Source organism: Oryctolagus cuniculus, chromosome 14 (assembly GCF_964237555.1).
Source record: "Oryctolagus cuniculus chromosome 14, mOryCun1.1, whole genome shotgun sequence".
NCBI lineage: Eukaryota > Metazoa > Chordata > Mammalia > Lagomorpha > Leporidae > Oryctolagus > Oryctolagus cuniculus.
The window spans coordinates 4,401,592-4,426,213 of record NC_091445.1 but is presented as its reverse complement, the minus strand read 5'-3'; the positions used below and the strand labels follow the sequence as shown (position 1 = coordinate 4,426,213).

Sequence of the window (24,622 nt, the reverse complement as noted above, 5' to 3'; positions counted from 1 at the left end):
TTTATTATTCCCAAATTGTCTGACTCTTTGCTCCTTTTTTTTTTTTTTTTAAGAGTTAGACAGTGAGAGAGAGAGACAGAGAGAAAGGTCTTCCTTCCGTTGGTTCACCCCCAAAATGGCCGCTGCAGCTGGAACTACACCAATCCAAAGCCAGGAGCCAGGTGCTTCCTCCTGGTCTCCCATGTGGGTGCAGGGCACAAGCACTTGGGCCACCCTCCACTGCCTTCCTGAGCCACAGTAGAGAGCTGGACTGGAAGAGGAGCAACCGGGACAGAATCCGGTGCCCCAATCGGGACTAGAACCTGGGGTGCCAGTGCCATAGGCAGAGGATTAGCCTAGTGAGCCACGGCACCAGCCCCAACTCTTTCCTCTTTGTGATATTAAAAAATAACAATACTGGCCGGCGCCGCGGCTCACTAGGCTAATCCTCCGCCTAGCGGCGCCGGCACACTGGGGTTCTAGTCCCGGTCGGGGCGCCGGATTCTGTCCCGGTTGCCCCTCTTCCAGGCCAGCCCTCTGCTGTGGCCCGGGAGTGCAGTGGAGGATGGCCCAGGTGCTTGGGCCCTGCACCCCATGGGAGACCAGGAAAAGCACCTGGCTCCTGGCTCCTGCCATCGGATCAGCGCAGCGCGCCGGCCGCGGCGGCCATTGGAGGGTGAACCAACGGCAAAGGAAGACCTTTCTCTCTGTCTCTCTCTCTCACTGTCCACTCTGCCTGTCAAAAAAAAAAAAAAAAAAAAAAAAAAAACAATACTGAGACTCCATAGCCACTCTGCTCTGGCAAACAGTCAATTACTCTGCTCAAGTTCATGTCAACTTGATAAAGGAGTTCAAGGCCCTCAGTGACAGCTCTATCAGTCTGAAGACATCCAAAAAAGGCATTTTTCTCCATAAGCTGCCCAATGACCAAAGCCATTCTGCTTGCCAAACCTGTCCAAACAAACACAGTGTCATGCTGGCATCTTACTGTCAGGGAAAATGACAGTCCTCTTGCCAGGTATCCCACTTCACTCTGTCCGAGGAGACGGCTTCATAACAAAGCTTCCAGATCCACTCAACACAGATGATACTCAGCAAGTACAGATGCGTTTTAAAGCCCAGACCAGTACCAAGTGAAGATACAGTACAGGTGTCTTTCCTGTTCTGTTTCTTGCAGAGATGTAAATTCGCCCAGAGTAATCTAGGTCCTTCACTTTAATAGAATGGTCACTTCTCCACAATGACAGAATCCACATCCTCCGAGCCACAGAAAACACTAAGAACAGACAGACTGCCTCTGAGCAAGGTTTACAGTCGTGTCATTTCTTTAATTCACCACTAATCTTTAAAACAATTACCAGATGAGTAGCTTCAGCTCTGGATTCCAATTTCCTACTAATGCAGACCCTGAGAGGCAGTGGTCATGGCCCATGGAACCGGATTTCTGCCTAGCACGGGAGACCTGGATGGAGTTCCCAGCCCTCAACCTCGGTCTGCCCAGCCAAGACTCTTACGGGCATCTGAGGTGTCAACCAGCAGAGGGAACACTGGCACGCTTCTCTCTCTCTTCCTCCTACCCTCCCTCCCTCCCCCTTCCTCCCCCCAGTAGATCAGAGAAACAAATAAATAAAAACTTAAAAAATAAAACAGGTAGAAAAGGAACGACATCCTAATCGGCATCTAGACAGTCTAGTAAATACTTTGATCAAAACACAACACTAAACCTGATATCCAGAACACAGTGCGGGAACAAAAGCAAATAAGTAATTACATGTTCTATCGGGAAGAAAAAAGACGCGAAAATAAGGCTGACAGATTAGGTAACTGCTCCCTCTATAAACGAGAATGGATGTTGATGCTAAAAATGCCATCTTGACTTCCTCCAGCAAAGCAAACCCAGAGGAAGGCAATGTTCTGACATTCATTTCAAAACAGGCTTTTCGCCGAATAAACACAGAACTTAACCAACTAGACTACGGATGCAAAGCCATTTGCTGAAAAACGACAGTGACAACCAAAGTATCGCATTCTCTACACAGATACCACTTCATAGTCAGACCGGTGGATGAAGACATCGCCTAAGGAACCATCTCCACAGTCCCCAGAGGCCACCCTCCTGTCACCGACCACAGGCACAGACGATGACCTTGTTGGAGCAGGTGCACGAGAAGCACCCCACGGAGTGCTGTCCCACACGGAGACCACGCTGGGCAGTCTGCCTACCACGGCGAGAAATGCCTTCCTCCAAGCCCTTACGGGGTCACAACCCTGCAGCAAAGCTCAGCCAAGACACTAGTGAAGTAGATACAAGGCACATACTACTGAGTGTGTGGGCTTTCCAGAGAGAAGAGCACGGTGCCTATCTGTGAGTCAGCTCTCTGGGCCTGAGAACTTCATAGCAGGCCCTTCCAGTGGCCCAAGAGTTGGATCTGTGTTCAAAACAGCACGCTCCCAAGGGAAAAGTGATAGGAACCAAAGGCCCCACGGTGGCAGTGGACTTGAGATGCTCACAGACAAAATGATGAAGTGCAAAAACCACACAGGGATCCCAAATCGTGCACCCGAGTCTGTGGGAACCCAGGGCCTTGGCAGTGAAGCCCAGTGGAGAGTGCAAGGCAGGTACCTCGCAGCCCTAGCCCATCACCAGCCCACAGCACCTCAGCCTTGGGGAAAACTGCCCTCAGGAGTACCCAGTCGTCCCTAAATCTAACAGGACAGAGGGCTGCAGGAAGGCTGCTGTCTGGGAAGGAAAGGGGCAACCCACAAGATCGCCAACACCACCTCCATCGCTCTGCAACGGTGCCCCTTCCCTTCCTCCACCAAGGCTGCACGCACCATGGAGTTGGGGAGACACACGCATCCACTCAACAGCAAATAAGGAAACATAAAGTAACCGAGCCAGCACGGCAGGTGCTAGCTCAGGTGGGCAGCGATTCAACACCCCCAGAACTCAGATTCTCGTTTCTGAAGAACGCAGCTCCAGAGTTAAGGAGGCTCCGAGCAGTAGCAAAGCCGCCAGGCCAGTCACACACAGCCCTCTAAGGACACTGGCCCTGAACGCGGCCTTTCTCTGCCAGCACCCTTGGCCTGCAGAGGCACAGAACACAATAGCGGCAGTGTGCACCCTCAAACTTGCTGTCTCTGGACATCAGCACCACCCCCAGAGCTGGCTGCAGCAGCACTGGCTCAAGTCAGCTGAGCCCGTGATGCTTGGGTGTTTACTGGGGGGAAGCAGTCACAGGCCATTGGCAATGACTTAACGGGAGAGCCTAAGTGACTGAAATTACTGGTTTTAAGTAAATTGTTCAGAAGAGCGAGCAGCATTCTGCTTTTCCATCGAGCACGGAAAGCCAAGGTCAGAGCTCTCAAGCACGGAGTCAGCAGGGCAGGTGGAGTTCGTACAGGGTGGCTCAGTGTCCAGGGCCTTCCTCCAGCCCCCTGTGGCCCCCGCAGCCCCTGCTACAATCCCAGCCACGCCATGCCCAGCTCCTCCAGCCTGGCCGTCCCAGGGGAGCCCACATACATCAAGAACAGAGACGAGCCTCCCCCGTCGTGCCTTTCTGACTTCTGTAGCCACGGCATCTGTGAGCCTAAGAAAATGACGGGTGTTTTCACGCTGCCAGGATTTGGGGCATGGAGAGTGGGTCTGTGCTGTTAGAAAACAACACCCTCTGCTCCTCCCCCCAAGACACGCAGCACTAGCAGTCCATCAGCACACCTAGCAAAGCAAAGCAAAACACAGAAGGCTCCTCTGGAGAGGCACTGAACTGAGAACTGAAGCAGCTGACACGGACACGGATATGTGGCCAAGATACACTTGAAGAGCCCCCTGCACGGTCACCCCAGCTTGAGGACTGTTGCCACTCTGGCTTTGGGGAGTGAGAACTGCGGGGTGGCAAGAAAAGTGCATGGTAGAGACCCCTCTCCCAATGGCTCCACAGCGAAAACCACCCCTACCACATCACCACTCCTGGTTCCCATCTGCAAAGGAACAGGTGAACCAAACTCCATCTCTGGGTAAATCCTGCTGTCTCCTCAAACCCCTTATTCAGTCAAGTTCCCAACAGGAAAGCAGGAGCACCCTTGTGTTAGCATAATTCAGGATCTACTTACACAAGTGTGAGGAAAAACAATAATGCAGTACTGGGGACTTGCAGCAGAGGAATGGTCACCCCTCCAAGCCTGAAGGGCAAAGGGGAGTGGCCACCAGTCTGCCAAGTGCTACCTGAGGGGGGAAGCGGCCTTCAGCAACATCTACCTCCTGGTGGAGGCAGACTGGCTCCTCCTCCTCTCCCACGGGATCCTTTTTGGCTGAACCCCACCAAAAGCCACAGGACAGCCTGCTGACACACCCTACGGGGCAGACAGCAGGTGCAAAGCGGATGTAGGATGGGCACAGACAGGCATGGAAGACAGGCTATGTATCTCTGAGAAAACCCAAAGGCAATAACGAAAACACAGAACAAAGTCACAGGGCGGATGCGAAGCCCGCACAATGTGGCCGCACACAAAGTGAGCCCTCGGAAAGAGAAGTTTAGCCGAACAGACTTCCTGAAATAAAGAAGCCAGGTCACCAGGACCACAGAGAAGTCTAGTCAGAGGGTACCCCGGTGGCAGCAAGGAAGCCTACTTTCAACTTGGGTCTTTCAAAACTCAACCACAGTTGGTCACTTAAGTAGGTACCAATCATAACCCTTACACAGCAGACACTGGGGGAAGAGGAGGGTAGGGCCGGCACCGCGACTCACTAGGCTAATCCTCCACCTGCGGCGCCGGCACACCGGGTTCTAGTCCCGGTCGGGGTGCCGGATTCTGTCCCGGTTGCCCCTCTTCCAGGCCAGCTCTTTGCTGTGGCCAGGGAGTGCAGTGGAGGATGGCCCAAGTCCTTGGGCCCTGCACCCACATGGGAGACCAGGAGAAGTACCTGGCTCCTGCCTTCAGATCAGCACAGTGCGCTGGCCGCAGTGCACTGGCCGCGGCAGCCATTGGAGAGTGAACTAACAGCAAAGGAAGACCTTTCTCTCTGTCTCTCTCTCTCACTGTCCACTCTGCCTGTCAAAAAAAAAAAAAAAAAAGGAAGGAAGGAAGGAAGGAAGGAAGGAAGGAAGGAAGGAAGGAAAAAAAGAGAAATATGCAAGGATCACGAGGAGCTGTGGAACTGGGAAGTGGGAGCCCCGTGGAGGGCCCTTCAGCCCTGCCTGAGCACCCGACAGAACAGCTCAGTGAACACGGTGCTGGCTGCGCCCAGCCCTCCTCCAGCGCCTGTCCTGTGTCCCCCTGTCCCTTTCTTCCCCCCACTTTAAAGACTAGGCTTGGGGACGGGGGAGGGGCATGGAGCCTAGCATCTGTGTGCCCCCTCAGAGTGCTCGGCTCTGGTTTCCGTCTCCTCTTCCCGACTCCCCCTTCCTCCAGTGCAGGCCCGGGGGCAGCAGTAATGGCTCATGTAGTTGGGTCCCTGCCACCCATGTTGGAGCCCTGGACCAAGTTCCTCGCTGGTGGATTCGGCCACAGCCCGGCCTCAGCCACTGCAGCCATCGGGGAGTGAACCAGCAGACGGAGAAAGAGAAGTAGCAATCGAAGACGCAGCTGTCGCCAAGGGAGCAAAGCCTTGACGACATCCAAGGGGACCCCTCCGGTCTATGCTTTGGTCTCGCTTTTGCACAAACGTCAGAACCTGCTGCACCTGTAACGGAACCCTGAACCTGCGGCAGTCAGCGAATCCGGCTTCCGCCTGCTGGCCTGCATCAACGCACCAAGAGCGACACACGGCGTCGGGCCCAGGAAGAACACAGTATTATTATTATTATTATTATTATTATTAATTATTACAGAACACGTCACCGTCATAACACCAGTGCTCTCTCGTGCTGGATTTCCCTACACCAGCTCCTTGTGACTGTCGTCATGGCACGAGAGGCCTCTTCTCGCACGGGCCTCAGGCAAAAGCATGGAGGGCACCCGTGCCCGCGAGCGCCGCCAGAGCCGCCAGGCCTCTCCACCGCCTCCAAGATGGCAGGGCCGGCGGGCGCCCGGCGCCCAGTGATGACGCCACACACTGACGTCATCCGCAGCCGGCGGGAAGGCCTCCCTGGGAAAGCAGGCTCGGGTGCTACACGCCTGTTTATGGAAACGCATGCGCAGAAAGCGGGCTGCGTTCCTAAACAGGCCTCTCAAAGTTTATTTTCGTCTCGTTGAGGGTGTTTTAACTCGGTTAAGTGCCGAGTGAGTCCTGTAGCGCTGAAGTCTTCATTGGACGCTAATTTTTATCCCGTGCCTCAAGCTTTTAGAAGCTTGCTGACGTCACTCTTGCTGACGTCACTCGACCACACAGCACAACAACAAAACAAATGAAGTTTTAACAGCAGAGGTCTAACTTAACTGTTCTGAAACTTACAGGAGAGAAATGCAAGCGCATAAAAAATTACCAAACACACCAAACGGCCCGATCCCCACTCCTGAAAGCTACACCTTATGTGGTTATTTCATACAGAGAATACTCTGTGATTCTGTGCCTCCGCAAGGCGCTGGTTCAAGAGAAAGTACGCAATCAAGAATAAACATTTAAGGCTCAAAGGTGAGAAACAGAGGCACCAACAATGGTGACGTAAGCGAAACCACACTGTGGAGGCAGAGAGGAGGTGGGGAGTGGGAGGGATGGAATGGGCAAAACGGGGGCTCTCACGGCAGGGCACAGCCGAGATTTGGCTGTTAACTGAAGGTCCCAGAAGACCCAGCCCGTGAGGCGCTGTTGGCTGTGAGGAGAGGGCTCAGCAGTGAGGGGGAGTGGAGTAGACCCATCTTCACCTCCAGACCCTCCAGATCACTTTTACCACGTGCAGATTCTTGGATAAATAGAACCTTCTACCCAAGTCACGTCTAAAAGTGTAAATACCACAACAGGTATATGCCACTGCATTTGTATGAAATCCTAACCTGAGCAAAAAGATCAGGCGAGAGCTAGCCTGGAGTAGAGCCAGGAGTGAGGCAGGGGACCGGAAAGGAGACCAAGGAACATCTGTGGGGAGTGGAGAAATGTGCTGTACTTCGGTTGTGGTGGTGACGGCACAGCGGCATACACGTGCATGCCATTTCCTGGAAATGCATACGGGAAATAGACTCGTTTTGCTGCATGGAGGCTATACCCCAGTTCAACATCTTGAAAAAAAGCACACCGATTGCTTGAGAAGCCGAGGGGAAATGCAGTGTTCTTCTCTCCAAAGGGGAGGGGCCCATGCTGGATTTCAAGCACAGTGAATCCTGTTGTCGCTGTCACAGCAATGAACAGCAGCTAAGAGGGTCATTCCCAGCCACAGAGGCTGTCACGTGGGACATCTTATCACGCATCTGCAAGATTCGTGGCTTAGGAAATGGGGGTTTCTCCAACACCACAAAGATGGACACCTCAGGTTTCCTTTTTGTCCCACAGTCTCAAAGTGGCTCTTGCACAGATTTTGTTGGGACAAAGACCACAACAACTGGAAGGAACCTGTCAAAGTGCAGCACTCCCATTTGACGGCTCCAGCCTTGACCCATGGCCTTCGTCTCAAGGCACCCCCTGCTGCCCAGCAGCCCCTTACCCCATGGACTCCAGCAGAGATGAGCCTGGGGCTCCCACTGTAAGCCGCAGGGATGCAGCCCTCGGGAGCCATCAGGAAGTCAGAATTTTCCCACCTGGAGGAACGCTCAAAGCAATGGGTCAGGAACACGAAGTTCGGGAAGGTGCTGATGACTTCCATGACCTCAGTGCCCCTCTCTCTCTTCACCTCACTGCTGCCCTGGAGGCTGAGGAGGGGGGAGCCCTCTGGCTGCGACAGGCTGTGTCCCAAGGGGGCCACCAGGAGATGACCGGCGGAGGGAGAGGAGCTCCAGTGCCACTCCACACCAGGGTCCTTGCATCCTCCCTAGCTCTTGTCACACTGAGAGCTCCAACAGCCACTCCCTCTCCCTCCACTCTTGCCCTGGTGACACCTTTATGAGCAGTGAGAGTCCCACGCTGACCTTGTTGGAGAATGTCAGCTCGCACCTGCCAAGGCCCTGGCGACCACAGAGGACGTCAGGGGACAACTGACGACTGTCTACTAAGGAAAGCATGCATTTTCCATGGAGGAGTTTGAAACCCTTCTTTATCTGAGCTGTTGCCCAGTTGTAAGATATTGCAAAACACAGCTTGGAAGAGATGACAATTCCCACGGAGAACCATGTGACAGCCCGGGGCCTGTCCATCCCGAGAGATGTGGTCACTGGAGGCTGCCTCACCTGGGGCCCAGGGGCAGGCATACTGAATGATGACCTTGTGATCACCAGCTCGTTGAATGCTCAACCCCACTCCCCCCAGGAACGGCACTGAGGAATCACGCTCTCTGCACACAATTCTCCCATTACTGGCTGTTGCTGTCAAGTCTCAGCACAGGAAAACGGAGCCACCCTGAGCTCTGGGACACCGTGAGTCCTGTCACAGCTCCAGGAGTCTGGAAGCTCCCAGCTGGATCCGCAGTGGCTCACCTCTCACGAGCAAGCAGCAGGTTCTGAAAAGGTGCCATGTGTGGGCCGTACGCCAGCTACCTTCCCCGTGTGTTGTGTTTTATTTTTTAGTCTTTGTGGGTGTCTCTTTGTGGGCTGTGTCAACTCCTCTTAAAATGAGGCAGAGATGGAGCTAATTCAGTACAGATCTTTAAAAAAAGGCTGAGAATGGTGACATGAAACTTCAGCTACACTTTAAATGTCATTAAAACCACCAGCAGGGCCAGAAAACCGGAGTAGCATTTAACACACTGCCTGGGACACCGGCATCCCACCTCGAAGTACCTGGTTCAAGTCGTGGCTCCGCCCTGACTCCAGCTTCCTGCTCACACAGTAGGAGGCAGCAGGTGATGGTCCAAGCAGTCGGGTCACTGCCGCCAATGGGAGACACTTGGCTGGAGTTTCAGGATGCTGACTTCCAGCCTGACAGCCCGGGCTGCTGTGGGCATCTGGGGAGTGAACCAACGGATGGAAGATCCTGACATTTCTCTCTCTCTCTCCCTCCCCCACCTCCTGCCTCTCTCTGTCTCTGTCAAATAAAATGCAAAGCAAGCAAATAAAACTTAAACTTAAAACCATACGCCAGCCGGAACGACGGCCTCCCCAGTTACTCTGATGCTTGTACTAGACCCATTTCCTTCCTGGACCACACTCGCTTTTCACTCTGTTAATCAGAAACAAAGAGCAGCAGAACTAGACCACACTCGGTATACCGCAGACCTGCGGAAGCTCACGCGTGCACCTGTGGATGTCACATGTCCACGCGTGCACCTGCAGGTGGATGTCATGTGTCCACGCAGGCACCTGCAGGTGGATGTCACTCATGTCCCTGGGCGGGGCTCAGCCGCCTCCTGCAGAATTCACATCCATATTGTCAGCTGGGTTACAAGTCACCTTCTCTGGCAACAGACCTGTGTGATGTGCACGTGCTCGGGACATGTCTGCAAACTGTGAACATGCAGACAGAGCTTAAAGAAGAAGTCACTGCATGATAAAAGCGCTGAATGTTTGTCCTGTATGATCTTGGACACACAGCAACTGTTTAGAAAAATGCTAGTGTGTGTCCATCTGCATCTCAGTGATAGCAAACCAACAGGCCCACCAGACAAGGCGCTGCTCACAAAATACAACAAATATGAAAAGGAGTGTGAGAGGTTGGACTCAGGAAAAACGGGGAAACGGCGGGAAAGGCCAGGGTCCCACAGAGACAGAGAAGGTCACAGGAGTCTTCTGGGGCTTTCTGGAAACAGGAGGCCTCACGCCCTGCCAGGTGAGCTGTCGAGCTCTGTAAGGTTTGAGAGGCCTTGCTCTTAGGAGCCCGAAGATGAGATATTCTGACAGTGAACACAGAAACCAAGAAGAAGGGCTGGTGCTGTGGCCTAGGAGGTAACCTGGGGCGCCGGCATCCCATATGGGCATTGGTTTGAGTCCCAGCTGCTCCACTTCTGATCCAGCTCCTTGCTGATGGCCTTGGAAAGCTGTGCAGGATGGCCCCAGTGCTTGGGCCCCAGTACCCACGTGGGAGACCCAGAGGAAGCTCCTGGCTCCTGGCTTCAGCCCAGCCCAGCCCTGGCCTTTGCAGCCATTTGGGGGAGTGAACCAGTGGATGAAAGATCTCTCTCTCTCTCTCTCTCTCTCTAACATTGTCTTTCCAATAAATAAATAAATCCAAAAAAAAAAAAGAAGAAGAAGAAGAAGAAGAAGAAGAAGAAGAAGAAGAAGAAGAAAGCAAGCTAAGAGCTGAGAGACACAAGGGGCCTGGACATCTATAGCAAAGCACAAATGCATCTGAGCCAATCCTAAGGGCAAACGCTCTCCTGCAGGAGCGCAACTTAGAACTCCAGTGAACTCCAGTTACCAGGCGCTGGTGGCCCACAAAAGCTCAACCACCAGCCTGAGCTCCTACGGTTCACCACGTTAGACCCTCATCTGTACTGCAACGGACAACGCGGACTGAACACCCCACCCTCCACTCTCACCTACATCTGTCTCAGGGGACTCCTGCAGAGTAGAGAAGACACCAGAACAAGGCGGACTTGGGCCAGCCAGCGATTCCAGCCAGGGCAGGCAGGTACACGGCGACAGCCCACGGGGAGCCCACAGGGTCTGGGTGCTCGGAGGGCACGTGGGGAGGCGCTGAGGATGGAGAAGGCCCGGCATGGACAGAGCCCTGCTCACTGGAATGCGCCACTGCCACCAAGAGCTGCTAAGAGAAGCCAGCTGGGGAAGGCCGATGCCCCAGCAGACAGAAAGCTCCCACCTCAGAACGCCTTTGGCCCAGCCGTGGGAACCCCGGCTGCTTCTGCCAGAGCTGCGCCCCACCCCCAACACGGTGCACTGGCAACACGACGCAAGAGCCGTGGGGTGTGGGTGGAGGTGGGGGAGGGGACGCTCAGCGTGCCAGCGGTCTGCTCTGAATCAGCCACGCAACTGTGACCTACTTCCTGCAGAACCTGGACCGTGCGCCAGCAGACGAAGCACCGGTCTGGCTGTGCCTCTGTGCACTTTTGACAAAGACGCCCCAGGGTGTTCTCCCCAACAAAAAGGAGAGAACCCTCTGGCAGTCCAGCTAGCCAGACGCCCTTCCTTTGGCTAAGGGAGCGCAGAGCTAAGGCAGCTGTGTGCCAATGTTTCCCAGCACTAACTGTGTGCAAAAGCCATCGCCCAGCCCATGTGGACAGCCTCTGGGGAGGGTGGCAGAGAACAGGAAACGGGGCAGAAGCCCCGGGAATGCAGAATCCAATCAACAGGTTTTCCAGAAGTGGAGAAATAGCTCCCCGCGGGGTCTCCCGTGGCTCTCCTCTCATTACAACTCTCATCATAATCGCGTTTTACCACGGAAAGATCATATTGCAGGTATAAATCGACTGCAGGCTGATTAACTGCGGTGGAACTTACTGCATTGCACTGGCTGAAGCAGGATGCATTTCCAAAGCCAAGGCCATGTGAGAGCCCACATTTCAAGGCCAGAGCTGCAGACTGCAGCAGGAGCGGGGAGCGGGACCCCCCACGTGCTTGGACCCCGCTCCATCTCACAGGCTCCCTCTGCTACAGGCAGGCACTGCTTTATGAAAACACGTTTCCCTCACTCTGCGGTCGCATCCAGACGTTGCCACAACATTATTAGTTGTTCCAGAGATAAAGGTTGTTCCAAGATAGAATTTCACACAGAGGAGCCTGTAGCAGCCCCACTGGCGCAGAATGTCAGGTCTAAAAATGACTGCACAGAAGCAGCAGAATCCCCACCAGCATTGCCCTAAGCGCGTGCGAGCTCAGCTCTGCCCACATCTGGCATCTCCAGGCTAGCCTCTAGCCTCTAGCCTCGGCTCCTTCAAGAAGCTCGTGAAAGCTGGGATTCAAACACAGGTTTATTTTGGTGCAAAAAAAAAATGTAGACATCTATGCAGATGAGCAGGTCGTCAGAACGCCCATGGAAGGGGTACATACTACGAAAAAAATACTCATGGGTTTCAAAATTTTGCTCCAAAAGAAACCTTTTTCATTTTTTTAAGATTTATTTATGTATTTATTTTTTTGAAAGGCAGAGTTACAGAGAGGCAGAGAGAGAGAGAGAGAGAGAGAGAGAAAGAGAGGTCTTCCATCCACTGGTTCACTCCCCAAATGGCCACAGCAACCGGAGCTGTGCCAATCCAAAGCCAGGAGCCAGGAGCTTCTTCTGGGTCTCCCACGATCTTGGGCCATCTTCTGCTTTCCTAGGCCACAGCAGAGAGCTGGATCGGAAGAGGAGCAGCCGGGACATGAACCAGCACCCACATGGGATGCCAGCACTGCAGGCAGCATCTTTACCCACTACAGCACAGCGCCGGTCCCCAAGAAACCTTCCAATTTCACTTTTTTCTCTGAACTTCTTGAGGTGCCCACATACAACAGACTTAGCATGACAATATGACTCTGAACACCAGACTCTGAACACAGAAGAGTTCTTAAAAAGCAACAGGAATGCTGTTCAACCTTCTGATTTACAAGGTCACCTTATGCTTTTTTTTAATAATATGTACAATATAGGACTTGAATGGTTTTATCTCAAATGTTACCTTTTGCTCTTGTGCCTTGTTTTCAGCGATATTTGTAATTTTGGAATTTTTTAAGACTCAGCAATTTTTTTTAATTTGTCATATTCACTTCATACATAGGTATTATATCCATATACTTCTATTCTATCTTTTCTATCACAGCTGTGGGACTCATGACAATGATCATGAAGAGAATAGAGAAGAGTATAGTGTGTTCTATGTGGTGTAATTCATGAAGACAGTATTTATAACTATGCACCAAATACAATGTCACCCATGCAATTTTTTTGCTCTCTATATTAACTTCCCCATGTGAGGGAGAACACGTGGTCTCTGTCTCTCTGGGACTCACTTATTTCACTTAAGAAAATGATTTCCAGTTCCTCCCGTTTTGCTGCAGACGTCAGGACTTCGTTCTCTCCACGGCTGATTCATACTCCATCCTGGATCTATCCCACGTTCTCTGTATCCAGCCTTCAGCGGACGGACAACCAGGCTGATTTCATAGCTTTGCTGTTGTGAGCTGGGCTGCTCTAAACATGGGTGCAGACATCTCTTCCACACGCTGATTCTACTTCCTTGGAAGATGTTCCCGGGAGTGGGCCAGCTGGGTCATACAGCAGATCCGATTGTAGTGTTTTGAGGAATTTGCATTTTGTTTTTCATAATGGTTGTACTAATTTGCATTCCCACCCATAACGTACCCTTTTTCTCCACAACCTCAGTAGCATTTTTAATTTTGGGGGGGGGGGTAATACCCAATCTAACTGGAGTGGTATATGACCTCATTGAGGTTTTCATTTGCATGTACATGATAATTAGTTATCCTGAGCATTTTTCTTGTGTCTGCTGCGCCTTAAATGTTTTTAATGTCTGCCATAAGTAAATTTTACAATCATTACAGTAAATTGTGTATTGTATTTTTATACTATCCATATTTTATTATGCCTTATTTTTCTGTGCTTGTTTGTATGTGCCAAGTATATATGATGGCTGTTATTTATCAAGCATTTATTTGAACCAGAATTGTTAGACATTTTACATATGCCTCTCCCGACATCATGGTGCATCAGCCCTTGGAGGCAGATGTTACTTTGGCCTCATCAAGAGATGCAAAACAGAAGCGCACAAAGGTTGAGCCGCTACTATGTGGCAAGCTCCGTTTCTGAAGCAAGACACTATGTGTCTCCCTTGAATGCTACTAGCCAAGGACTAAAATGTTTCCATCAGACCCCTGACCCTAAGCATTCACTGAGATTGCAAACGTTTCACCCTGACTTATTTCAGACCAACACTTGCTAACAACCTTGGGAGAATGGTATGAAGGACTCTGGGTAAATTAGAAGAAAGGCAGGATACAGTCCTTGGCTACAAGGACTTTACAGACGAATTACAAAGACAAGAGTACATACCTAAAATAAAGTTACATGTAAGGACAGATGATAATGTGGTAAGCTTAAAGGGAAAGATAACAGCTGCCCCAGGAAACACTGGAGGCGGAACCCTGAGGTGACCCACAGCGTGGACCTGCAAGATGACGGCAGGAGGGCCACCGTGATCACAGATAGCTCAGTGGCTAAGAACCCTGCGCCCCATACCAGAGCGCCTGGGTCCATCGCCCAGCTCCAGTCCCTGACTCCATCCCCCTAATGCAGACCCTGGGGGCAGCAAGTAAAGGCTCAAGTTCCTGGGTCCTTGCCATCCCTGTGGGAGACCTGGACTGTGTTCTTAGCACCTAGCTCCAGCCTCAGCAGAGCCCCAGCCAGTGTAGCCATTTGGGGAGTGACCCAGAGGACGGCAGCTGTGTGTTTGTTTCAAAGCACCCGAACTTCTCAAATAAAGTATATATCTTTTCTTCATATGTATTCTGAGCTTTCTTCCATGAGAATGTTTTTATTTTTAAAACAAAAAAAAAGTTACTTAGTAAAATTAAATATATTATCTGTGACAAGTTTCAGTTATTTAAAAAGAATACTTGGAGCCACTGCTGTGGCATAGCAGGTAAAGCCGCCACCTGTAGTGCCAGCATCCCTTATGGATGCTGCTTCGAGTCCCAGCTGCTCCACTTCTGATCCAGCTCTCTGCTGTGGCCTGGGAAAGCAGTAGAAGATGGCCCAAGTCTTTGGGCCCCTGCACCCATGTGGGAGACCTGGAGGAAGCTCCTGGCTCCTGGCTTCGGATCAGCCCAGCTCCGGCCATTGTGGCCATTTGGGGAGTGAGCCAGTGGATGGAAGACCTTTCTTTCTGTCTCTGCCTCTCTCTGCCTTTCAAATAAATAAATAAACACATCTTTAAAAATAAAATAACATAAAAAGAGTACTGGCAAATAATCACTATTTATCCTTTGTGAACATAAAGGAGGCAAAAGGGCAGAAGTTCATGGAGATGGAGGTGGCAGGTGGGAACAGAACATGGGTCGCACAGCACTTGAAGTCACAGAAGCGGTGATGGGTTATTTTGCACCAGGGAAGTTTCCCAGAGACTTAGCTGGAGCTGTACATAGAATGTACAAAACACAAGTTTCAGAGATACACTGTGTAATGGGTTCCATGAAATTTTGCTTAAATTTTATTTAATATTATGAATCTTAACGGTCAGTCCATCGTAGAGCTGTGTTTGTATGCTGGAGATCTCCTGTTAACTACTATGATCAAAGCCATTTGTTTTATATTTTCAACTGTTAGACTGATTCTTAGTAATGAATTTTATCACAGAAACAAAAGAAAAAAAAGCAAAAATGTATGCAAAGCCCCACAGTGACCTGAGGGCACAGGTGTTTACTGCCACGATAAAAACCCAGCCTCACACATCACGCTCTCTTCAGAACATTCTCAAACAATTTTCCCACTAACTGGCGGTGTTCCCACGGTTCCCCACCCTCCACATCCTTCCTGTGCTGGCTCGCTTAAAAATAACCAGCCGTGAAGTATCGGAAACTTCAGGAAAGTGTTTCAGAGGAGAAAATCACTGGGCATCACAACTGTGGAGCGTCTGGGGTGAGATCACCCTGCACGGCTGTCAGAGAAGAACTTCGAGATGGTGCAGACACCACGACTCGTGCCGAGGACTCTTTACCTCCAGAACAACTCGTTTGCAAACTGTGACCAACCTGAGGAAAACAGTCCCCACCTAACATCCCCGATTATGTGACGATAAAATATGTTTCTGGCCGGCGCCGCGGCTCACTAGGCTAATCCTCCGCCTGTGGCGCCGGCACACCGGGTTCTAGTCCCGGTCGGGGCGCTGGGTTCTGTCCCGGTTGCCCCTCTTCCAGTCCAGCTCTCTGCTGTGGCCCAGGAAGGCAGTGGAGGATGGCCCAAGTGCTTGGGCCCTGCACCCCATGGGAGACCAGGAGGAAGCACCTGGCTCCTGCCTTCGGATCAGCGCGGTGCGCCGGCCATAGCGGCCATTTAGGGGGTGAACCAACGGCAAAGGAAGACCTTTCTCTCTGTCTCTCTCTCTCACTGTCTACTCTGCCTGTCAAAAAAAAATATATGTTTCTGTGACTTCCCATGTCAAAACTGTCTGCACTTAGGATTTTGAACTTTTCATGTAGCTACTTCATGTCAGTTTCTAAGTGGTTAAATAATTATTTTATTCAACTATACAAGCCTATTACAGAAAGTTAGATCCTATACTTGTATATAAGCATGAAGAAAATTAAAATAACCCCAAATTTCCACATAACAATCAGTATGAACTGTTAGAATCTGTTTCTTTGCAACGTTTAAACTATAAATTCACATATTTCTCTTTAAAATACTGATTATTTGTAAATACTCTTTTTTAATTAATGTATTTATTTATTTTATTTTGACAGGTAGAGTTATAGACAATGAGAATGAGAGACAGAGAAAGGTCTTCCTTCCGTTGGTTCATCCCCCAAATGACCGCCTCAGTCGGAGCTGCGCCAATCTGAAGCCAGGGGCCAGGTGCTTCCTCCTGGTCTCCCACATGGATACAGGAGCCCAAGCACTTGGGCCATCCTCCATTGCCTTCCCGGGCCACAGCAGAGAGCTGGACTGGAAGAGGAGCAACCGGGACTAGAACCCGGCACCCATATGGGAGGCCGGCGCCGCAGGCGGAGGATTAACCAAGTGCACCACGGTGCCAGCCCCTGTAAATACTCTTTTTAAAATGTGTTTCACAAACAATTCTAGTTCTTTCTATAATTGTTATTCATTTGTTTGTTTTTGAAGTTCAGGGAGTGGAGACCAGCACTGTGGTGCAACAGGTGCACGCCACCTGCAGTGCCGGCATCCCATGTGGGCACCAGTTGGAGTCCCGGCTGCTCCTCTTGCCATCCAGCTCTCTGTTATGGCCTGGGAAAGCAGTAGAAGATGGCCCACGTGCTTGGGTCCCTGTACCCGCGTGGGAGAACTGAAAGAGGCTCCTGGTTCCTGGCTTCAGGTTGGCTCAGCTTTGACCATTGTGGGCGTTTGGGGAGTGAACCAGCAGATGGAAGACCTTTCCCTCTGTCTCTCCCTCCCTTTGTCTGTAATTCTACCTCTCAAATAAATAAAATAAAATCCTTTGAGGAGAAGGAGGGAGGGAGGGAGAGAGAGAGAGAGAGGAAAAAAGTCTTCCATCTGCTGGCTCATTCCCAAAATTCTTCCAGTAGCCAGAGCTGGGCCTGTCCAAAGTCAGGTGCCCAAAACAACCAGCGCCTCCCATGTTCATGGCAGAGACCCAGGCACGTGAGCCAGCACCTGCTGCTTCCCCGGATGTGTATTAGCAGGAGAACAGGTTGGAAGCAGAGCCAGGTCTTGGTCCTAGAGGCTATGGTAATGAGGTACGGGCATCCCAAGCAGTAACTTTGCCACTGAGCCAAACATCTGTTCTGTAAACACTCTTCAACAACGCACTGTCACCATTCATTCAGAAATGCAAACGTGACATAGAAGCTCCAGAAGCCCTTGGTCTTTACAACTGGACATCAGTTTCTCCTTGTCAGTGACAAGGCCATGATGAGCGCACTTACACACCTCCAGGGCCTCCCTGAGGACAGCATCTGGGAAGCAGAGCTCACAGACTGTTTAAAACACGCACAACAGAAGAATAGTGAAGGAGCACCTAAAACTTAAACTAGATAATAATTGCACCTGTGTATGACAACCACAAAGGAAAGGATATATCTATTTAAATACGAGTTTCCATCTGCTACCCTTTGGCTTAGCTACTTATGTCTATTAGCTCATTCATCTATGATGTATAGCTTAGCTGTCAACCAAACATAAGCTCCAAAACAGAATATGCTGAAGGCTCACGTATGCTAAACGTGTGCCCCTGAAAAGCTAAATGATTTATTCCACACATAATAAATGGATGTGCTGTATGTATGACATGCACCCACACTGCAAGCCACATGTGTAACTTTTAATCAGCTAACAGCCACATGAAAAAATAGAGAGAAACAGGCAACATTAACTTTAATTACATATTACACATCATCCGTCACTCAGTATGCCAAAAATACCCTTTCAACATGTAACCAAATTAACAATGTACTGAGATCTTATATGCTCCCTTTTTTGGGAGGTGGGGGAGAGATCGGGTCTTCAGATTCCAGCCTGGGTAAGTATAAACACTATGGCACACCTCCTTTTGAAATGGCCACACTCTAAGTGCTGAAAAGCCACACGTGGCTGATGGCTACCGCAATGTACAGGGCAGGTGTAGGGCAGTGCCTGGCCATTTTTTTTTTCAGTAAAGAACCAGATCGAAAATATTTTAGGCTTGACAAACCCAGGGGCAAAATCTAGGCTTTTCTGCAGGTACTTACATAGCACTGTTGGCTTGGGGTGGGCCATCCAGGGTGCAGGGCAGCTGTGTGCCCAGGGGTCCTCAGATGGAGACCATCCCGGGATGGAGAGCCACAGGCCCAGGGATGGGTAGCAGCACAGCTGTCAGTTCCACCTGGATCCCAGCAAGCCCTGAAAGCCAAGGTCATCGCAGTGTAGGCAGAGTCTCCCAGGTACATGGAGACTCCAGCATTCAGCGCCAGCAGAAACCCCCAGGTGTTGCTGGAGACCAGAGCAGGCCACTGGCCAGAGAGACGGGGGCTGGAGGCCCAGCAAGCAGGGCAAAGGGGAGGCCACAGCTCTGCTCTGCTGCCCCCACCTCCAGCCCAGCCCGGTGCAGGCAGAGAGGGAACGTTAACAAACAGGAAGGTCTGTGAAAGCCTGTCCTCAACAAGACAGTGTCCCCCTCTCCTTCCACCTGTAGCAGTGGTACCAGAGCCTGCACGCGGGTGGACACTCCCCCTGACACGTGGCTCACTTTGAGGGAGATGGCGCCAAGCTCACAGAGAGCCCTGCAGCCCTACTTGATGTCGGCAAAGTCCCCCACAGTGCACCACCTTGGCAATGGGGCCCAGGGCCCGTCCCACCCTGTATCCCCAGCCCCACCTGCCCTCCGGCCTGGCCCCAACAGTATCATCCAGCATGAACCAAGAGCTCCTATTAAGCCAAAATGATCCAGCTCTCCCTTCCTACTACGAGCTATGTCTGCTTCCCCTGTCCAGGCTGACCTGACACGATCCTGAAGCCCTGCCCGGCCACAAAGCCAAGAGCCCGGGCCTTCAGGTGCCCAGCCTGCCTCCTCCGTGGCTGGGGCCCCTTGGGCTGCAGAGCAGAGGCCTTGGGGCTGCCATGCTCGCCCTCAGTAGAGCATCTCTCAGCTCTGCCAAGCCGACCAACAAGGCAGAGCCTGGGAGGGCGCGCATCCCAGCCTTCCCGGGCTGAGGGTCTGCGAACCCCATCCTGAGTGGAGGTTCCAGGACACCAGCCCTAAAACTGCAGTGGGTCCCCATTATGGACCTGCATTGAGGTTAAAGTCGCATTCCCTTTGCAACACACTTAATCTTTTATTTCATGTTTCTTTAAAGGTAAATTAACACACTGCAATTTTCCCCATTAGAACGAGATGCCCTGGGCCGGCACCGCGGCTCACCAGGCTAATCCTCCGCCTTGTGGCGCCGGTACACCGGGTTCTAGTCCCGGTCAGGGCGCCGGATTCTGTCCCGGTTGCCCCTCTTCCAGGCCAGCTCTCTGCTGTGGCCAGGGAGTGCAGTGGAGGATGGCCCAAGTGCCTGGGCCCTGCACCCCATGGGAGACCAGGAGAAGCACCTGGCTCCTGCCATCGGATCAGCGCGGTGCGCCGGCCGCAGTGCGCCAGCCGCGGTGGCCATTGGAGGGTGAACCAACGGCAAAGGAAGACCTTTCTCTCTGTCTCTCTCTCTCACTGTCCACTCTGCCTGTCAAAAAAAAAAAAAAAAAACGAGATGCTCCGCTTGTAAAGCAAATATCTGGAACACCAGTCACTAACGCACTACTCTGCATGCCACAAAAGCATGCATACATGCACACACACACACGCATGCATCCATAGTGTGTGCGTGTGCTCTCTCACACACACGTGCACTTGTGCAAGCACGCACGCATGCATACATGTGTGCACACGCTTGCACTTGCTCACGCTCACATGTGAGTGCTCCCAGACCTCAGCAACAGCAAACACAGCCTTGCAGATGGACAGCCTCTTTCCATCTCAGCTGTGTTGCACCGACGCTGCAAACGCCACTTGGGATTCCAGCCACGGATCTGAGCTACCAAGCGGTACAGGGCACGACGATCTGACCTGAAAACCCACACGCACGCATGGGATGATAGAGATGGAGTATTTTTCAGCGAGTCTGCCCCGGAAAATGTAGACCCCATGCTGTGGTGTCAGCTAAGCAATGAAGGGCCAACGGCATGAACAGTGACAAGCACAAACTCATACGAAAACCTAAAGCAGAGGGCTGCCACAGCTCCCAGCCACTCTGCAATGAGCATCATTTTACTGGGACTACAGACACACTGGCAACAGGTACACAGCTCCAGAACACTCAGCAGTTTTCAAAGTACCTAGTACCTAGAAAATGCTGAAGTCTTGGCAGCCACCCTGAGGAGCGGGGAAAGGGAGCACACAGGAGGGGTGGTGGGCGGGCTCACGAGGAGTCCCATCCTTCGCCGTAGCAGGTGCAAAGCCCCTGGGCTGACCTCCTGTACCCAACATGACAGAAATGCACCTCCTTCCAGGACCCCAAAGTCATTTCAGAACCGGTGAGCCCGGGACGGCTGTCATCAGCGTTAAAGGTGGCAAAGAAGGAGTGCCCGAAGCGCGGAGGCATTCATGGTTTCACACGGGTCTTGCTAAATCACGTGACAGAGGCCCTGCCGCTGACACCGCTGACGTGGACTCTGTCAGGGCCCGGCCCCCTCCCGTGCGGGCCCCGTGTTCACCGTGGGGATTACTGAAGATTAACCCACTGACTTGAGGGAGCGCTCTGCAGGCGGGGCGGGCGCTTGGCTAGACCTGGGTCACGAGATTTAGTATACCTAGAGCTGGACGCTGCTCTGAGCTCTGTTGCAGAAACGCCAGCCCCTGGCCAAATAAAGCAATAACCGACCTCCCCGGACACCCCAGCTGAGCTGTAGCCTACTTGGCCGTCGCCACACCCCCGGGAGAACACACGGCCTCGGTGGCCGACCAATCCAAGGAAGGCCCTGAGCACCGTGGACCAACCAGAGACTGGCCACGAGCCGAGCCCACAGGCCCCCCCCCCTCCCCGTAATCCGCGAGCTGCAGCGGCTTAGTCCCTCCGCAGGGCAGGCACTGGCTCTCTCTGCCACGCCCCCAGGCGCAGCGGCTGGCCTGCACCCGGCTTCCTCGGAGCTCTACGCAAAAATCACAAACGCGGTCAAGTTTGAAAGAATGATCTAAAACCACCCAACCGTCAAACCACAGGCGAAGAAGAGGAAAGGAAGGAGGGCCCAATGCCTGCTTAGCAAACAACACTGCAGCCACAGAGGGATCTCGCACCCTCAAGGGGGCAGAAGACTTGTGGCCGCCCCTGGGGTGGGGGGCAGTCCAGGTGGGCTGGTACCGACACCTCAGGTGCCATGTGCTGGTTTTCCCTTTCTGACTACTGCCCTCCTCTGAGATCTGGTCCTCATTATGGAAGGCCAAAGCTCAGCACGCAGGGTATCACAGGCACGTCCTCACATGTGTATGCCCTCCAGGGCAGGTGCAGTAAGCATTCTAGAAAACACACCCAGTCGCCAAGTCACCTCTTGTCTAGAAGGCGGCCTGCTTCATTGCTTCTTTTTTTCCTCTAGCTTTTATTTATTTTCATTTTATCTGAAAGGCAAATAGAGATCTTCCATCCACTGGTTCACTCCCCAGATGCCCCACAACAGCCAGGGCTGGGCCAGGTGGAAGCCAGGAGCCTGAACATCATCTGGGCCTCCCAGGTGGGTGGCAGGGACCCAAGGACTTGAGCCATCACCTGCTGCCTCCCAGGGTGTGCGTTAGCAGGAAGCTGCACCAGAAGCAGATGAACCAAGACCGGAACCAGGCACCCTGATACAGGATGGGGGACCCCTAGTGGTGTCCTAACCCTGTTCACCCCCACATCTCATTGTTTCTAAGATGATATTGTAAAATGCAACATAAATTAGTAAAAGATATTAGGAGGGCCGGCACTGTGGTATAGTAGGTAAAGCTGCAGCCTGTGGAGCCAACAGCCTGTATGGATGCCGGTTCATGTCCCGGCTGCTCCACTTCCAACCCAGCTCCCTGCTGTGGCCTGGGAAAAGCAGAAGAAGATGGCCCAAGTCCTTGGGCTCCTGCACCCTCATGGGAGACCTGGAGTAAGCTCCTGGATTCAGTCTGGCCCAGCCATTGTGGTTTACGAAGGGAGTGAATTAGCAGGTGGAAGATCTATCTCTCTCTCTCCCTCCCTCTCTCCCCGGTCCCTTCCTCCCTCCCTCTCTGTAAACCTGACTTTCAAATAAATAAAATAAATCTTTTAAAAAGGTTTTAATCTTCAAAAGTGTTTTAACACAACAGTCAAATGTATATGATAATTGCATAACCTAATTTCAGAAAACATATTCAAATGCAAGTATTCTTAGAAACAATGCATATGGCATAATTATAATCATTCCCACTTTGTGCCTTCAAATGGAGCTCACTGATACTAGTCTTGGGCATTCTAACTAATCATAGTAAATGCCCGACCCAGAAAGGATAAATTCCACCAAAAAGCATTCGTAGCTGACTTTTACTTCTAGAAATTATCATTCAATATGTGGTCATGCTTCTTTCTGTGTACTGTCAGATGAGCTTGGATTGTCATTCCAGAAATTCAGACTTCATGTTGGATGTCCAACCATTTGCACGATTACTTCGATATGCAAGGGGAGTGTCTGTTAAAGAAAATAGCTTGTCATTAAGGTGAAGAAGTAGAGAAACTGCCATTCCTGTGGCAGCCAGAGAGACTCTCCCTCCCTCCTTCCATGCTTTGCGTGGGCCCCACCTGCCCACCCCCGGCTGCCACCCTGAGGTTCTCGTCTTACAACAGAAAAGTAAAGCTACCTAGATGTCCAACAGAAGGGGAATGGGGCTTGCAAGTCTGGGTGACACAAACAACGCTCCACAATGTTAGGAACAAAATTGTAAAGACTATTTTACTGGTAAGCAAAATGCTCACAATACTATATGCAGTAAAAAAAAAAAAAATAAAAGAATCAGCATCCAAATTCTACAGACTCATACAATACAACCCCCACGATGTCACCTTTCCAAACATCTATGACCTGTGCACTCTTAGAGACAAAACGACCGTAAGACGTCATCCCTCAACTCAACACACAGCTGTCCCTGGGCGTGAGACTTCAGGACCTTTTAATTTTCTTCTTTTACCCAATACACATTATTTTGATACGTAAACTGTTGCTTTAAAAAATGTTAAGATGGTCCTTTTACATTACCAAGGAAGAAAAATGAGTAAATCGTGGACTTGCAGAGTGTCCCCGCTGGTACACTCTCCATGTGTTCTCTGTGAAAACATAAAAGCTTTGGGCCAGCGTTGTGGCACAGCAGTGCAGCCACCACCCATGATGCCAGCACCCCATATGGACACCAGTTTGAGTCCCAGCTGCTCCAGTTTCAATCCAGCTCCCTGCTGATGGCCTGGGAAGGCAGCAGAAGTTGGCTCAAGTGCTTGGACCCCTGCTACCCATGCGGAAGACCCGGATGGAGTCTCGGGCTCCTGGCTCCAGCCATTTGAGTAATGAACCCATGGATGGAAGATCTCTCTCTCTCTCTCTCTCTCTTCCTCTCTGTCTGCATCTCTTTCAAATAAATAAAACTTTTAGACAAATAAAATGCTGTACTTTTAGAGCACAAATGCTAATTTTCTTCAAAAATAGTTATTATTCTTACTTTACTGTATTTATGATAGTCAGAAGGGTGTGCATACCAGAAAGAATTTACATGCAAAAAAAAAAAAAAAACCAAAACAAAACAAAACCCAACCCCCACTGGCCTATCCTTTAAAGAACATTTTCCTGTGGTTAGCAAAAGTAATCTTGCGACCATTTCTTGAGCAATTTACCATGTACTCAATAATCTGCACAGCATGTAGAAAGCTCGGATACCCAAAGAAGCCTACAAACGAGACAGATGAGCCTTTGATTTCCAAAATGGACCACAGAGCGAAGAGAACACGTTTATAGTAAGCAAACTTTCAACTGTTTCAACTGCCCTTGCCTAAACAGCAACCAAAAATGTAATTTGGGAAGCATTAAAATAAGATTTTTGGGGGCTGGTGCTGTGGCGCGGTGGGTTAACACCCTGGCCTGAAGCACTGGCATCCCATATGGGTGCCGGTTCGAGACCCAGCAGCTCCGCTTCCACTCCAGCTCTCTTCTATGGCCTGGGATAGCAATAGAAGATGGCCCAAGTCCTTGGACCTCTGCATCCACGTGGGAGACCCACAAGAAGCTCCTGGCTCCTGGCTTCAGATCAGCTCAGCTCCAGCCACTGGGGCCAATTAGGGGGTGAACCCTCGGATAGAAGACCTCTCTCTCTCTCTCTCTCTCTGCCTCTCCTCTCTGTGTAACTCTGACTTTCAAATAAATAATAAATAAATCTTTAAAAAAAAACATTTTCATAGCATTTTACAGTCTACAAAGCTCTTTCCACATATTCTTCAGTCCATGGAAGAACCCCACTTTACATGTCGGGAGTATCACGCCCAT

The 24,622-nt window shown here is 51.3% G+C and overlaps 1 protein-coding gene across 4 annotated transcripts in view; it reads right to left on the bottom strand.

Annotated features, from left to right (window-relative positions):
* RASGRF2 (Ras protein specific guanine nucleotide releasing factor 2) overlaps positions 1–24,622 on the bottom strand; it is a 216,821-nt gene that overhangs the window by 179,001 nt on the left and 13,198 nt on the right. The window contains exon 1 of one of the 4 annotated variants that reach the window (XM_008261879.4): positions 5,821–5,978. The exons of the other annotated variants lie outside the window; for them this stretch is intronic. Coding sequence (XP_008260101.3) covers positions 5,821–5,826 — 6 coding nt within the window. The 5' untranslated portion in view covers positions 5,827–5,978. Of the gene's footprint in view, positions 1–5,820; positions 5,979–24,622 lie in introns of those variants that run through there. 4 annotated transcript variants of the gene reach the window in all.